The following is an 18,198-nucleotide window of genomic DNA, read 5'->3' as shown; positions in this document are numbered from 1 at the left end:
TCTTTCTTCTCAGCTTATGAATTCCTTTGAGCACCTCTAATTTCATTCTGCTTCATGCTTTTCCATCCATCTTCCAAATTATTCCTTTTATCAATGTTTACATCTGTTGGTGAGGGTTGCATTTTAGTGGGGCTTCTCTGCATACATCTCAAAGCAAGTTTATAAGCAACTCATTTACAAAAATACTATCCCCACCCCCCTCGGTTCAGGTTTGACTGGGCCGGTTAGATAAGATCTGATATGGATTTATAAAAGGAAAACAATACCCAAACCAAGAGTGGAAATACTATGGAGTAAAACTCATAGTCATAGTCTGTCTCCTTTTTCAATAAAGTCAAATCACGCATTGTGTGAAAGTTGAGAAGCACATCAAATAGTTGATTAGCATCTTCCAAAACTTTATTTCAAAAAGACATTAGCTCATAAAACGTCTAGTTGTGTTTATGAAATCTTAGACCTTTACATTTACAAATCCCTCATATTAAACCCAGATAATAAAAAACTCATCAGGTTATTTTGAAAGTGCGTGACTTTATGGATGACACTTCTCAGCCTGGAAGAATGAACAAAACAGCCATTGCCAAAAGGCTAACACAGGCATAGCTTCTGGGCTCCCTCTGAATTGTTCTCTTTTGTTTCATACCCTGTTGTCTTTATGGTTCACCAGTGCATAATAATTATATGAGGTACTGCACCTGATTTAGATTTGAACAGTCTGCCTTTCGAGTTGAGTTTCTCCATGAGTTTTAATGTTGCTGCAATATTTAGGTCACTCCATGGAACTCATACTATGGCCATTTACATTTGTGCATTTTGAATGCATGATTGATCTCCTCCACTGTGTCTTCAACTTTAATTTCATTTTTGGGAAAAATAAGAAGTCACAGGAAGACAAATCTTCCAAGTGATGAGCAGAGACTGTGTTATTGTGGCCAATAAAGCCCTGCGTTTTGCTTGCCCTGCAGCCAGCCATGGGCTGTACAGTATATAAAAGACAGACCAAGTCACAGTCATGTCACCCACTCATTTCTGGTTGTATTTCTGTGTTTCATTTTGGCTGTTGCCACATTGTTTGTTTTTGTTTGTATTTTCTGAGCTAGAAGTTACCATATGGGGATCAGGTAATGCTAACAAGTCTTATTAATAATCTGTATTCATAAACTGTATGGGTGCATTGCACAGACATACCTACCCCCCACAAAGCAAGCAGCTCTGGCCCGGATCTGGTGTCAAGCCGGCACTGCTGGCTGACTTCTGGCATGGTAAGTGGCATGTCATCCAGATATGGGCCAGGCCTGGCATAGATGGCACTGTTTATGTGATGGCATGCCACATCTGGCCCGATTGTGGTTTGGTTTATGTGGCCCAGGCCCATAGAAAACAGGTCAGGGCCGGATCTGGCATCAAGCTGGCACTTCTGACTAACTGGTGTGGGCCAGGTCTGGCAATGATGGCGCTATTTATGTTCCTATTTTCCTATTTCAGTTAGAAGACCCAAATGCCATGTTCCAATACTATATTGCTATGATAGCCAACGTTTCAAATGCAGGTGTGATAGGTTTGTGAGTGTATACTTTATCCAAAACCTAGTGAGGGTTTACTCATGTCTACCACTGGGTGGTTGCAGCTCAGGAGGTCGAGCAGGTCAACTACTGATCAGAAGGTTAGTGGTTCGATCCCTGGCTCCTCCAGTCTACATGTCAAGAGTGTGACTGTGTATGAATGTAGTTAGGAAGCACTCAGTTTAGAAAAAGTGTGTGAATGTGGCATGCTATATAGAGCACTTTGAGTAATCTGGGCGAGTAGAAAAGTGCTATGTAAGAATCAGTCCATTCACTGTTTGAACAGAGTTTTGTCATGTTACTTTTGCACTATTATGTTCCGGCACATGTTGTTATCACATGGCTTGATTAAGGTACACATCAGGCTGACATCTGGGGCCAGAGCTGAAACTGTTCTGGGCCAGCACAGGGCCAGCAGTGCAGTGTGTCTGCAACTGGCCTTGTGCTGGCCCATGTGTGGGCCACTTCTGGCAAACCAGATCTGGGCCACCAAAGAGCCGTCATTCTTTGCGGTATGTGGGCCATATGTAAGCACATTGTGGGCCAGATCCGGGCCATACCAATTTTGCTGTGTGGGCCACTAATTAATGGAGATGATGGTAAGATACTCTTCTAACAGAGTTAAATTCTGCAATTTTACTCACTAATACAGAGTCACAAGATTCTCCAATAGTATTCACAACACAGCAAGTCATATTTCTCAGATAATTCCTTCAACAATGCTCCATAAGGTACCGACACCACAAACAAATGGGCAATGGTTAGAAGAAGTAAGGCCTAGGGAAAAAAACCCCACCTACCAAACAGTTGTTACAAACAGTGATACTAACGCTGTTATGTCGAGCACTCTAATATGGGAGTTTATAGGAACTGATCTGCTCTTGGAGGCAGCCTCATGTAGCTTGTGACGTTAAAGTTTAAGTCTTGTAGAGTCACACTGAATGCTGGATGGATGGCACTCTCCTGACTGGACGTTTCACATCACAAAAAAGCTATGGTTGGTCTGACGACAACAAACTCTTGATCAGCAGCGTTGATCACTGGAGCACTAAGCGAGCAATCTAAAATTAGCACATAGACTAAATTTGGTCCAGGGGTGCACAGGACGATGACCTTGAAGGTTACAATATTTTCACTGGTCCAGCCTTAGAATATTACAATCACACCTGGAATTGAATACAACAAAAATATGGTTGTACCTTACTGCTGGTTGTTTTCCATTGTTTTGATCCTGAGATTTTGCCTGCTTTTCTGGGAATTACTCTCTCTCGCTCTCCCTTGTTCCCTCTCCTTTTTTAAAAACATTAATTCTACCTGACCTGCTGTTGCTTTTATTACAATCTCCCACATTTGTCTTTGTTTTTTGGGCAATTTGCAACGTACCGTTGTGCTATTTCTCAGTGTACTCCATCTTGATGATGGCTAGTAATTAAATATGGATCATAAAGTGTGTTATTAGCACAGGGGGGAGAAAAAACACAGTATGGCTACATTTGGATAACAGTGGGGCTTTTTGGTACAGTTAAGGCAGGATAAAAGCCTGCACCAAATCAGTCAAAGTCAGTTAATAGCAAAGGGAAGTAATAAAGGCAAAGCTAAAAAAAATATGGAGGTGGAGGAGAGGATGAGTCTCTATATCTCTACCTCTTTCTCTTTTGTGCGCACGCACGCACGCACACACACACACACACACACACACACACACACACACACACACACACACACACACACACGGGAACAGATACAGTGAACAAGCTGTCAGGTTCCTGGCTAATGGGACTAAATTGTGTCGCAGCATAGACGAGAACAAACAGAGAGTGAGAGGTAGAGAGAGAAAGAGGCAGTGGGGGTTGTGGCTGATTAAAGCACGGTGGAGCAGTTATTGAATTTACAGAGAAATTCTCCGGTGCCAAGAACACAAACAGCTACCAAGGGGATTGGTGCCATTCAGGGAACAAGTGCCACCATTCATATATCACGAGTGCAGACGCTGAAAAGATTCCAGTCTCATAGATTCAGATCTCACATGTGTCAGACATGATTGTAATATACCACCGTCCTGTCATCAAGTCTAATTTTGCCGTGTAAAAAGGAACATTTGCACAAACTTCCTTTACAAACTCTGACTCGGTTGCTAGCATTTTAACTTTGGTTTTCAGACATCTTTATGACCACAAACAAGTTGGACTCAACAGGAAAAGAAATAGCTCTTTGTACCTTTAAAGGGAAACACTGGTGCTACATTTTTCTTCTTGTCAGTAATCCGGACGGCTCGTAGCTCCAAGCCAGACACACTCAGACATTCACTTTTTAAAAAGGACTCACAGAAAAACAAGTTCAGTCACAAAAAGCTGAACAATAGTTTTTATTTATTATTGTTATTTCTTCCAATTCTTGAACCTGTGGAAAGTTTTCTGTATTCTGTATTTTCTGTATTCTTTTGTAGTAAAGCATCAATCCAAAGTGTCCAAAGTGTACTATTGTACATTTTCTTTCTAAACTTCCATGTCACCTTGAAAAATCTCCAATGGTGCATTGAGCAGGCAAACCACTGGGCTTCAAAACACCTAGTGCCTTGAAATCTATATGGCCTCCAGACTCTATAAAAAAAATCTATGAATTCTCTTAGTGTGCCTAATATAATTTATACCCTGGATATGAAAGAAATTTTGCGAGTCAGGGTAATTGAAGCAGCAAGAAGGATCTCACTTGGAGCTGGACATAACGGTCAAAGCTAACGGATCCATCATGTGCTGCTTCAGGAAAGGAAAGCAGTGGTAACCTCCATGAAGCAGTGAGGCTGGGGGTTGTGAATGAAGAAAATGCATGCTAGGAGCCCTCTTCACACTCCTTTAGCACTTTGGTTGTGCAACACTTCTGAATCAACTGCTTCACTGGAGCACGGCTGCAGGCCTGAGAAAGCCATATGTAAGACTTTCAAGTTCATCTAATGCTACACAGAACTGCAATTAAGATTAGTGTAACACCCTAAAAAGACACAATTGCATATAAAGCAGCAGTCTCTCTCCAAGCATGACTTAAGATGTTATGAAAGCTAACAGGACAAAAATGCATTTAGAGAAATAATTTGATATTCTGGGAAATGTGCTTATCCTTGCAAAGGCAGTGTCGTGCCTGCAAACTCATTGTAAAGCTAAAGCCAGCAGTGTATAGATGGTTTAGCTTTCTGTACAACAGGAGCAGGTGCATTGCTTGTTAATATTATACCCAAACAAAATTTAAAAATACATTTTTGTTTTAGATGAAATTGCGAACTGTGTGTAATGACATAATTGAAACACGCGGTGCTGGCAGGTTAATCCTTACTCCCACATGAGCTAAACCAAAAGACATAAAACATGGAACTGTCAGAACATGCATCTGCTCAAAGGTCTGCTAATACACCACCTCCAAAGATTGCTTATTAATTTGTTAAATCAATGAGTCTGAGTCAGGAGTATGTGTTTCTTAGAGTACAAGAAAGGAGGCATCTCATCTACCCACTGCCCAGTTATCCTGTACTCACAGTGCACTTAACAAACCAGGCCTGAGTACACTTCTCAGACCTAAGTCCTCTCTCTCTTTGCACCCCCACACACACTTCTGAAAAGGGTTTTTGTTTTTTGTCTTGTAAGTCACAGTGATGTTCATGACATTATGCATTTTGTGGCTTAATGAGGGCATTTTCTGGAAGTAATGACATGCTGTCTTCTCACAAAAGTTACAGATTTTTTTTTTAACAACCTAGCACTGCAGTTTTGATGGAGGCAGTTTTTTCATTTTGAGGAAGCATTGACGCTACAGCTATGTGCAAGGTTAGCAATCAGAGTACTTTATGCTATACCTGAGACCAACTAAATGCTTAACTGCTGAATGCTCACCCATGCTTTGGCCCTTTATGCAGCTACTAGTTAAATCAACTGGACTTTGGGGGCCAAACACTTGGAAACACCAGTGTTTCTAGTGCTTTCAGTGTCCTGCATTAGGTCACACTAATAGACCTTGTACAGTCGTGCATTCCATTAAGTATATTTTGTCTTAAGTTTGTTTTCCATTTGCCAAAACTAATAATATATCCACCATATGGACAGAAGTACAGTTTTGGAATTCAGGTGATTTCAGTCCCATTGGCACAAGTGTATTAAATCAAGCGCTTGGATATTTAGTTTGGCTTTAAAAACAATGGTGAAAAAGTGAGTTGTTCTAAAGAGCTACCTTACAGTTAACGTTCTCTACTGGCATTCTCTACTGGTCAAACCTCCTCTAGCATCAACATCAGCACAAAAACCGTGTGCCAGGAGCTTCATGGCGTGGGTTTCAATTGCTGACAAGCTCCTGTAAGTTATATTGTTTGCTTACTATGGATGCCACTTGTTAACCAAGCCAGTTTGCTAGTGTTAGCATTAGCTGATAACTAGGGCTGGGTATCGTCACTGATTTCTAGAATCGATTCGATCCACAATTTGATTCAATTCGATTCGATTTGATTCAATTAGATTTGAATCTGGGAAATTTTGCCTCAGACAGTCAGAAATATTATAATTCAGATCAGTACATTTACATATTTTTGTATCTATAAAAAGGAAGCTGACACTCGCAAGACTTTATCAAAGGTGTAAGCATCACAGCAGATGCCTTTGTGTCAAAATAGCTGAAGATAAAACACAGAAAAACATGAAGGTGATTTTCCTGGCCTGGGATTTTATATAAATATTCTGCAGTACATCAAAAACGAAAGAAAACCATTAATCAACACATGAACATTACCTCTGAAGTTACAGCGGTTTTATTTGTGTTTACGTCTTTGTGCAGAATCCGTGTTCCTGCTCTCGTTTACTGTTTTAGCTGTTTGGTGTTTGTCAAAACTGAGATTCTGGCATTTCAGGCAAAATAAATTTATATTAAAAAATCGATTCAGGATTTTAATGAATCGATATCACGTTATCCAAGCCAGAATCGATTTTAATCGATAAATTGATTATCAAAACCCACCCCTACTGATAACCTCCACCCTCTCACACACGTATGGTCACATCTAGTTTTAAAAGACTAAGATGGCAAAGACATAAATAACAGACTCTAGATTTCAAGACATGAATCCAAAAACTAATGTGTGAAATCAAGAGTAGCTTTCAGAAAGTAACGCATAAAACACAAGAGCTCAATTTGTCAACTTTATGCAACTCTCAGCAGGAAAACCATAAAATGTCAAACTGCACCTGTATAAGTCAATAATCTGCTCATTTTGATATGTGGGTTCAAATGACTAGGGTACAAGTGAAACATCGGTAAAGTAATTTGATTCTGTGTCTTCCAGGTGTTCTGGTAAAACTCTTATAAGCATATGAAAGAAAGAATATGCATACAAAAACTTTCATTAGTTTTACAAGATGATTGCATTCTGCCCAGCAAAAATCAGGTTTAGACTGACAAAGCACCGTTGTGTAGCACTGATTCAGTTTAAGGAAGGCCCCTAAGTCATTCTGCATCTGAGTCAGCACTGCTGGAGTTTGAGAAATATGGTCCAACTAAGAGAGCTGCTGCAGAATGTGTGACCCCTTCATATGGTCATATACATATTCATAAGTGTATGATTTATTTTTCATACTAGTCTTCAAAGCATCCCGAATGCCCCTCTGTGAATCTCACTTTCTCCTCTACGCCTGCCTGTCTGCTTAATTTATCTGGAATACATTAAATTCAACATTTCAGACATTTATTAATGTCTCTGTTAGGAATAAAGTATGGCTCTGCTTTCTCCGTGTCATGGTCCTGAGTCCTTACTGAGTGATTTTGTGTTTAGTGTATTTATTGATGTTATTATTATTATTATTTATGGGCTGTTTTGGGATGGTTTGCGTTTTGGGGTTTTGGATACTGGGTTTCTGGGTTTGTGCTCCCCCTGTTGGTCCCTGGTGTTAGTGTTCCCCTGTCTCGTCAGGTTAATCAGGCCCAGCTGTGTCTCCCACGTGTGTGTGATTTCCCAGTGTCCCTCTGTGTATTTATAGTGTGTGTCTGCCTCTGTTCCTGGTCGCGTCGTCTGTGTTCATCCTCTGTGTCACCCTGCGTGCTCTCCTCCCTTCATGTTCAGGTTTGCTACTCTTTAGTTTAGTTTCTCCCAGTTTAGTTCATCCTTAGTTCTGTTTTGCCATCCCCACTTTATGTTCGGTATTCTTAATAAATCACCCTCACATCTGAATAAGTGCTGCATTTGAGTCGTCCTTCCACACATCACACGGCTGCTGCCCCAGTCGTGACACTCAGCTTGGAACTTTTGCTTCCTGATCCCCTTCTTTCTGCTTCTTGTTTGTAATCCTTACAAACTTACTTTCCCAGTGCTAGCTTGCATATTGATCTGGTAATTGATTTTAAATCTTCTCTCCCTTTTCACCCTTTTCCCTGTCTTGTGATCTGTGTTTGTGAATGGTAGGGCTGCCTTCAGCTCTCCCAGCATTTCTCCAATTAGAGTACACATCTGTTGGTCATCAGCACATTATTCTGCAGCATATCTGCCCTCTCCTGCTATTGTCTGACAAATCGTTGTGCCAGTTGCAGTAGTTTTGCTGGTGCTAGTGATTTGCACGGTTTAGTTTGCTCCACGTATCTTTTGCTCTGATCCAATTTTTTCTCTGTTTAGACCTGCCCAGCATGGGTCAAGCTTCCAACCTTTGGCTCCACTCCACACTTATACTCCCTCAGCCATTAGTCAATTCTGTCTTCCTTTCTGCCTGCATGCCAGCTCTGCCCGTCCTGCTCTCCATTCCCGAGCCATCCCAGCCTATTAGCTCCATCTCCAATGATGCATCTTGTCCTCACCCAACTAAGTTTTCTGATTAAAATCCTGTTTTGAATCATAGCCAAACAGAGTCAGTTTATCTTGCTTTTTATGTCCAGGAATACTTATTCAACATAACACTTATGATTTAAGTAAATATGTTAAAAAACAAACAAACGAGCAGATATGATAAATAACTATAGGACGCATCCTTTTAGCCCTGAAAGCTGCATGGCTCCATATATGGAAATGTGAATCAGTTAATTCACCTTTTAGTTGGTTTTCAATTAAATCTCGATCAGAAAGAGGATAAACATCGCTGAGCATCATTCAATAATTTAATGGAATTAATTCATCTTTTTTTTTTAAAACAAGCAAAAAGTGAAATGAGCAAATCTGTTAACTCAGACTGAACTCAGTGACTGCATTCATCTGACATTTTATTAGAAGAAGAAGAAACCCATAATAAGTGAGATTTTGCTCGTTCTTGATTACATGTGTTTAATGTATTTATTATTCTAATAATCATTATTATTATTATTATTATTACACATCAGGTCACCTTATTTAATTATTTAACATAAATGAAATCAGGAAACAGTTAAAACAGGAACAACTCACATTTTTACATTAAACCAACTTAAAATGATTGACAATGTATTAAGTTTAGCACAACCAGCATTTTTACATTGTTACCCTTATATTGAAACTAACACAACATTGTGTCCAGGCAGCCATGGCTGTTAGAGGTTTCTGGCACAAATTCACCTGCTGCCAATGTGCACAGCAGACAGGATGAAGTTGTTCTTTAGACTTCTTTTAAGATTAGGCTTAAAACTTTCCTTTTTGCTAAAGCATATAGTTAGGGCTGGACCAGGTGACCCTGAATCCCCCCTTAGTTATGTTGCAATAGACGTATAGAATCATACTTGTTATTAATCTCTGGCTCTCTTCCACAGCATGTCCTGTCTTCATATCCTGTCTTCCTTCTCTCATCCCAACCGGTCGCAGCAGATGGCCCCGCCCCTCCCTGAGCCTGGTTCTGCTGGTGGTTTCTTCCTGTTAAAAGGGAGTTTTTCCTTCCCACTGTTGCCAAAGTGCTTGCTCATAGGGGGTCATTTGATTGTTGTTTTTTTTCTTTGTATGTATTATTGTAGGGTCTGCCTTAAAATATAAAGTGCCTTGATAGTAGATTTGGTGCTATCTAAATAAAATTGAATTGAATTGAACTGAACTTCAAGTGTTGCTGGAACTTTAATCACAGTTCTTGGTCCTTAACTTTTTCCCACCAGGAGGCTAACCTTTATGGTTTTGAGAGTCTCCTCTGGTGAAACACTTCTGTGATTCTCTCAGTTGGGTCAAGATGACAATAACAATAATACTGTTAAAATGACTCTTGGTTTAATGTTAGTGGGAGGTCAGCATTGTGCGTGTTAGCTGCCCAGCATGACTGCATTCATGTGATATTTTATTAGAAAATGAAACCTATAACAGTGGGTTTTTGCTCTTTCCTGAGTGCATGTGGTTAATTTATTATTTTATTTAGTTGAATAACCTGTGCAAAGATATTCTGCAGAGTCAATAAATCTCGGGTAAAAAACACAACACATTCATGCTATTTGTGCTAAAAAAGACCTCATAAACTTGCACCTGTGTTCTCTGATCTAGCCTATCTACTTTCTTATTCCCTTTTTTTACACCTTTAAGCTGCGTCTCTATCCCACTCCTTTACACTTCCATTTTTAGATTTCATTGGCTCTGGCTTCTTCTGTTTTTATTGCATCTCTTGCCTTTTCTCACATGCCACTTGGGGTTCAAAAGACAGTGTATGTGATTGAGTTACCTACTTCTCATAACAGCTCATTGTCAGCCAGCCACTCACTGCTGACAAGTATCCACTACAAATAAAATGCACATGCTAATTCAGCTCCCCAACTGCAATGTCAAATTATCTTTACATCTCTCATGTAGTATGTGATCCTATTATGATCCCCTTTGTGCCGATACAACTCACGGAGGTGTCTTTGTGCTGAGAGGAGGCGTGATTGCTTTGATAGAACAGTGAATGGGCAGGGGAGATGATGGGTAATAAAATCTTTCTCCAGGAGGAAAATAGAAGTTATAGGAGGAGGAGTGAAATTATGTAAAGGTGAAGTGGAGCATGACCTTGTTATAAAAAACTGCTGTTAAGATGCAAGAGAGGTGTACCACAGAGAGCCTGAGTGTTCACAAGGTGATGGTATACTCAGCTGTAAAGCAAGAAGAAACAGTTGAGGAGAGGCAGCGAATGGTGGTGGTAGAAAAATGAAGGGAAATTCGCATTCCATTTCATTTTCATTACACTTGCCATGTCTTTATTCGAGTCTCGGAACAAAAAGCCAGGTTTATTAGAACCTCATTTCAGAAGCTTTCTGTGTCTAGAGACTTATTTATCAAACAGATCCAATGCCCAGTTTGCATGTAATCAGTGAAGTGTGTCTAAGATTGGATGCAAACAACAGGAGGAATTTTAATACGTTTGGTCGGTGGAACATTTTGCAGCATTTACTAAGAGGGAGGCAATCTGTGAGGGTCTGTTTTTCTGGGAACGATTTCAGCCACAGCTTATGTAACGGACAGCTGTTCTCAGGTGGAGATTATTTATAATAATAGTACTTTAAAAGGGAATACTTTTCCAACATTTCCATCAACATCACATACAAAATGTCTGTTCTTTACTTTCTGAGCAGATCCTGCATTGAAGAAAACCGTGCACATGTAATCAGTACTTATCATTATTCATGAAGTCATACTGCACACATACTGATAGAGAGGCTTGTCATTTGACCAGCAGATTCTTCAAATCCTGAGCAAAGAAATTTGTTCTCCAAGGTAATAAAAAGCAAGGGTGAAGACGGGCATTCTGTTACGCAGGACTGCAGGTAGGGAACCTTCAAAACTCAAACACTTCTTTCCTCCTGGATGGCACATTTGTTACATTTTCATATTAGACTAAACGTGTGTGCAAAGGTTCATGCATTCAGTGGGATCCCACCTCGTTATAAGGCCTCTATTCCACAGACTCTTTGCATGTCGGTTTTGCACTTTGTATTTTGCACGAATGAAAGAAAGAAGGTCTCTTGTTCAGCACAGTGTGCTGTCTCATTTATATACCGTATACAGTTAGAAGCAATCCTGCAAATCTAGTTGTGAATCTACAATGGTCTCACTCCACAGCAGTTTTTACGACTTCATTTTCACATTAGTTTCCTCGGGAGCTTTTTGTTATTATGTTACAAAGACCCTCTTCTTCAGTATTAGATCGTAAATAACAGGCTTATCACTGATAATCAGAACAATTGGCCCTCTGCTTTTGCACACGGTGTTGATAAGTCTCCATCCTTCCATCCATCCATAATATTTTCACCTGTGAGCACCATGACTGCAGCAGGGGGAAAAGAATAAACAAATGTGCTGAAATGAATGAAAAATGCTCAGTCAGGTTCTTCACTTAATCAAGTGCGCATGTTTTAACTGTTCCTGAAATGAGATCTAAGTATGCTCAGGGTGCTTTCAGCTATTGTGGTGACTCAAAACCTTTTTCATTCACTCAGGCCTACAGTCAAAATGTGCGTTTGCTTTTTGTTTTGTTTTGTTATTTTTACTTTGCTTTATTATATTTCGCTGTTTTTACTGTCTTAATGCATCATAAACCTACACAGGTTTTTATGTTTTTATCTTCTGCGTTAAGCACATTGACTTTGCAGTTCAAATGCACTATTAAAATAAAATTGCCATTGCATTTTGTAATAGGCTAAATGTGTAGCTAAAGTCAGCTTCGTTACTGTTATTTTAATCAGCACATCTAAAAAGTAATTGCGTCGTACTTGGATTGTATGCTGTGCATTAATCTTTACCGTTCTTTGGGCTCAACTCCATCTTTCAATGCAGTCAGACAGCCCAACACAACACTATTGTTATCCTAATAGTAGCATTCAAACTATTTCCAAGCTGCTGCTCTACACCGCATCAAAGTTGACTGCACAACCACAATAGCGTGTGACAAATTTACCATGACTTGACAAATAAGTAAAAAAAACACACAGTGGCAGTGCTGTGATTTTAAATTTACATTCTAAATGATCACTCGGAGGAAGTTAGGTCATTTATATCTATGTCAGAGAGTTCATCCTGATAGCTGAGAAAAAGGCATCACTGTTACTGTGTTTTGTAATGAGGTCAGTGCTTTTGTGAAGTGCAAGAGAAAAGCGGTTGTGGATGAAAGTTTCAATAGAGGCACAGTACACGCCACAAGGTCACAAGTAAAAAATGAAACTCAGGATATCTTCTTTAGTAAACAAACTCCAGGTTTAGTTAAAGCATGTATGTTTTTGTAGGTTGATGTAAATGCAGCGTCCTCATTTGGCCATGATGATGTTTAACCGTCAGCTAAACTACGCACACTTTGAACTGAAGAACTGAAGAAATGGTTAAAAAATGTGTCTAAATGTTTGTGAACTGAATGTGAGTTTTCACATTTAAAAGAACTGACTGTGGGTGTACACAAACTCCACACAAATACTCGCACATGTTTGGAAGCTCTGACATGGTGAGATGAAGCATGCGCTGCATTACCATGAGGACTGCACTAGAGTGGTTTCCTAGCCTGTGTGTTAGCACAAACACCATTATCTCATAGGCAAAAATGTCCCAGCTGGACACTGTTTACTTTGCTTTGTAAAGCAGGCCACCAAACAGCCAAATGGATCTTGTTATACAAGGTGATTACCAGTAGCTATTTTTATGTTTAATTGCCTTACAATGTTATACTGGAATCATTTTTTTAAAGACTGCAAAGTAAGTATGGCTTCATAAAATGTTTCTATTATTTTTCAAGTTTAATTTTCCTGTTTCTTACCTTTGCCTGTTACTTCTCTTTATAATTGCACATTGTTAAGCGTTTTAGGAGTGTTTCCTGGAGCTGCATTTAAATTTCAAATCAGGGCTCTAAAACATCTCCCTCGCATGTGGATAGTCTCTTATAATAACCTTTTTTTGTGTCAGTGGCCATGACAACGGGACAAGTTCGTAAGGGCCCTCGTGGCTACCTAGCAGCAAATTGAGAGCCATAAGTGGCTCGACTGCTGAGGGCAAGAGCGCATTTGTGATTATTACAAAGGTCACCCTTAAACACAGGAAGGCCCTGTGTTATGCACTGACACACTTACTTTACTTACATACAGGTGTATTTATTAAAGAATAGGTGGAAAAAGAAGAGATTTACTGGACTGCTGTGGATCCTAGAGGTGCCTCTTCAAGGTTTTCCAGGTTTTAGGAGCCTGGAAAAGAAAGCAACTGGACTTCTTTGAATGTCCCGAGAACCTACACAGATATGTAACCAATTCAGGCTTTGTGGCTTTAATCACAGATGAAGCAGACTACGAAATGCAGGTAAAAGGGCCCAGATAGTGACGGTTCACCAAACCATCTTCAACCCCAACATGATGCTAAAATGAAAAATGGAATAAAGGACTAAAGGAAGAGGCAGACAAATATAGAAAGATGCAAAAGGTAGGTGGTGCTGGTTAGTTGAGTCACTACCTTGATTAAGACAACTCAACTAAATCCCAGTTGTCTCACGACAACATAAAAGTGGCAGCACAAGAGTCTTTGTTTCGGTCTTTTAATTGTCCGCACCTCGTTACAAAGTCATAAAGGCCACGATGCCATGCTGATCCTGTCAACATGTTGGCACGCTCATATATTTTTGCCCCCTAAGCACAGGTCACAGCCTTGTTTTATTAATTCATATTTTCACCATTTTCAGCTGCTTCCTGAATTATCTACCTCTTCTGTACGTCCTCCTTAATGACATCTATGAATCTTATCTGTTGTCTTCCTCTTTTCTCCTGACAGATTCAACTTCACCATCCATTATATATTTATCTATACCTTATCTTGATATCTCCAAACCATCTCAGCCTTTCTTCTCTAACTTTATCTCAAGCAACTCAACCAGAGCCGTCCTGCTGCTATACCTCATTTCTAAAACTGTCCACCCTGGATCACTGTCTACAACACTCTTCAGCTCTGTCACCTCCAGGTAGTCTCACTACCGTCTTGTAAATCTTCCCTTTCACTCTTGCTGCTTTCCTTCTGTCACAAACTGTCCTGCCTGCACTCTCTTCTTCACCTCTCTAGTGTACTGTCCATTGCTTTGGATGGTTGAGTGCAGGTTTTTAAGGTAAGTCAAACTTTTGATATTTGTTTTTATTGAGTTCAACTTTTACATCAAAGGGCCTTTCCATTTCATCATCAACTGTATAACACTCTGAACTGTTGATCAATTTTGTCAAAATTTTTATAGCTCACAGGTATATGCAATAAATTAATGTATACATTACATGGGGCGCCTCTGTCAGTGCGCCCCAGGGTGGCTGTGGCTACAATGTAGCTTGCCATCACCAGTGTGTGAATGGGTGGATGACTGGATGTGTAAAGCGCTTTGGGGTCCTTAGGGACTAGTAAAGCGCTATACAAATACAGGCCATTTACCATTTACATATTAAGTATTAATGTATAAGAATTTCAGAGACATGCTCAGCAGTCATTTTTACTGTTTACTCTTTAAATTTAAGGTTAACCCAGGGACTGAAGCGTTGTCAACACATGCCCGGTGATTGTAATTTATACTTTTAAACTGTATATTCACAGCTTTACACAATGACACAAATAAGTATACATATTCATGTCTCTGTTCATGCTTTTAGTGGTGCATCTGTACAGAACTTAATGGCTCTAACTGGCATAAATTGATTTTTGATATATAAATACACCACATGGAATTGATTTTTCCAGGGGTCATTTGCTGCTTGTTCTAGTGTAAATTTACTGTAACTTTATACCAAAGCCAGTTAAACCCCTCAGCCTGTTTTATAAGCAGGAATCAATGTAGCAAACGACACCATCTATACAACAGACATATACGAGCACACCTTAGTGAAGGACGTTCTTATGTCTTTGGTTTATACGAGGGAAAATAGGAAAGGGAAAAGTAACTGTGACTACAATAAATCCACATTGCTATAAGAAAGATTGTTTTTGGCTTTTGAGGCATTCATACTTCTCACCCTGTTATCTCTACTTCACTGCAGGCATACATGTGTTGTTTGCGATATGCAATCGTAGCTGGAGTAGTGTGTGACAATGGTGTCAAATATTTGGGAAGATGTTGTGATTTATGACTGAATCCGAGTACGGCTTGTAAAGAAGATCGTTTTTGCTATGAGTCACTGATTGTTATCACAAACAAAATCATACTGAATATGCTGCATGTGTCTTGCACTCCTGATATGCCTGCTATTTTCTCTGTGGGTGTTAGATGTTATAAGATAATGTATGACTCTATTTGTTCTTCTGGAGAATACTCGGTGCCCATAAATTATTCGGTTCCAGACAACAAAACACACACATTTCCTGGGAAATAATTCACAAGTTCACAACCATGAGAGAGACATACAGAGCAGGGTTATTTTTGAAGAGCTCTGGCCATGCATAAGCGCTGTCCACTAGTAATTGCATCATATAGGTATGTCATCAGGAACAGAGTAGTGCGGTGTATGGACGGTATTGCAGCAGAAAGCGATGCTCGGCCCAAGGCTGTGTGCTGCAGTGTAGAGGACAACGTTAAAGTGTTTAGTCTACTCACTGCACTGGTGGTGCCATCTGTGTCTGTTAGCCTCTGGTGCAGGTCAAACCAGACCGTCTGCAAGGAGAAGCACAACAACAGCAGCAGCAACATGTCAATCTACAAGACCAACGACAGCAACTACTACTACTACAACTTGAAGCACACATTAGCAGCTCACAATGAGAGGATTTTCTGGACATGCTGCAGAGACAGGCACAGAAGGAGGACATGTGTTTTACAGATTACGTTTCGTAGGGAACGAGGAGGAATCGGAGAGAATCACTGAGAGAAGCAGACATGAAAGATGTAAACATGGAAGACTGAAATCCCCAATCCTGTTGAACATCACGAGGAAGAAGATAGACGTGAAAGCATTTAGGGGAGTTGTTGTTTCTTCTTTTAAAAAGTTACTAACCTTCTGGTTCCTTAGTTACAAAGTCTTGCACGGTTCTTTTTCTTTTTTCACATTTTACACATAAGGAAATAAAAGAAGATCTCTCACTTCTAGCTCTCTGACACTAGACAGCAGAGTTTAGTTTCTGACCAAACAGTTTTAGGGACGTCCTGCGGCTTCCTGTGCCAGAGACTACTGAGCCTGAAGTAGGACAAAAAAGGGTCACCAGTCAAAAAGTCAACACACCCTGAGCAGTTGAATATTCAAGAAGAAGAAATGCAAACAAACAGAATGTGTTTTACAGTGTAGCGCTAGCAAGAACTGGTGATAATCCCCTAGGCCCTCAGCTATCTTTTAAAATTTCCACCTGAACGACATCCCCGACTGGAGCGGCTGCATGGCTATAAAGCCAAAATGAACATCCTTGAGCTCTATGGATGAGAGATACTTGGGAGAGCCTCAGTTCACACCAGCAAGCCAAAATATCTGTACAACTCGGGCAAAAAATAGTTTGTTTTTTTTAATTTCTACCCAATCACGACTGTGAATCAGAAAATACATAACCTCGTAGCAATGAGCCAGTAAACTTTTTCTCATCCTGTGCATTTTAAAAAGGCCAAAAAACAAACAGACCATACTTTAGATAATGGGCATTGCTCTTACGAGACAGCCATGCTTAAGGGGACGGGTTTAGCAAAAGGTCTATTAAGTGAAAGGCACGATTAAATTAAGTTCAAATATATCCTTCAGGCAAGACAGTAGCAAAGCCAGGTGGCACGACAGTATAGTGACTGTGTGCAAGGATGGCACAACATTGATTTTCAGTTTTCCCCTCCACTTTCACTGCCAGTGAGCAAGCGTTATATAAACCCGCTCTAATAAATCACAGTAAACGCTGCAGGTGTCTGTCACCAAGGTGACTGATGACTAGCACTGTTTGAATAGTGTCTGTGGAGCTCCGAGGGCAACTGAGACTTTTACCAAACTCAGCAGGATCACGGCGTCCGGCACAGTGGGCAGGTGACACGCAGACACTCACACATACCAAATCCTAGGATGAATGATTTAAACCTAATGTGACACAGTATGGTCACAGCTGGACTGAAATGAAAGGTGCCGTGTGTTGTTGGCTGTTCAGTACATAAAAGACTCACTGCCTGCTATTTTCCTTACTGCTCATGCTACACTGAAAGACATTTTTGTGAAACAGCTTTGTTTACCCATTGCTGTTTACAAAGCAGCAGTACTAATGCCATGCATTCCATTAAACCTGCATTAACATTTGTTTTCAGCAACGCGAGCTCACTAACAAGCTCTTCTCACAATGCTAATGTGTTACTGCCTCACAAAAACGATATAGCTAACATGTTAGCATTCACTTGAGTTGTGTGTCTGCCTGCTTAGCAAATTAAAGTCAAATATTCAGCCCTCTGTTTATCCTCACTAATGTTCTGCTTGAACTGCGCTACATTTTGTCAGATAAGATTAGTTTAGGCATTTACAAATCAAATCAGCTGCTTTCTTTTACACCCTGCATCACTTGGAAGATGTTTCCAGTAAAAAACTGCCAAAACATGGTCTAAAAAAGGTTTAAATAATATTAACTTTGTTATGTTTGGAAAATCTTAAGAAAGATAGGAAAGATGCATGCTCAATCAGTCAGGTAGGGAAATCCCAGGAAGTTTCGTCACTCATCCCTGTGACTTATTCAGGTTCAGGTGACTGGAGGTTTCCTTAAAATTTGCATAGAGAGCAAAATTAGCACCACTGACCAACTGACCAGCTCTGTTTCGTGATC

General features: G+C 40.0%; 1 protein-coding gene across 2 annotated transcripts in view; it reads right to left on the bottom strand.

Annotated features, from left to right (window-relative positions):
* necab2 (N-terminal EF-hand calcium binding protein 2) overlaps window positions 1-18,198 on the bottom strand; it is a 136,412-nt gene that overhangs the window by 23,847 nt on the left and 94,367 nt on the right. The window contains exon 9 of one of the 2 annotated variants that reach the window (XM_006797407.3): window positions 16,025-16,081. The exons of the other annotated variant lie outside the window; for it this stretch is intronic. Coding sequence (XP_006797470.1) covers window positions 16,025-16,081 — 57 coding nt within the window. The remainder of the gene's footprint in view (window positions 1-16,024; window positions 16,082-18,198) is intronic. 2 annotated transcript variants of the gene reach the window in all.

The sequence above is a fragment of the Neolamprologus brichardi genome, chromosome 7 (assembly GCF_056152115.1).
Source record: "Neolamprologus brichardi isolate AB-2024 chromosome 7, ASM5615211v1, whole genome shotgun sequence".
Taxonomy (NCBI): domain Eukaryota; kingdom Metazoa; phylum Chordata; class Actinopteri; order Cichliformes; family Cichlidae; genus Neolamprologus; species Neolamprologus brichardi.
This window is presented reverse-complemented; position numbering and strand designations above follow the sequence as displayed.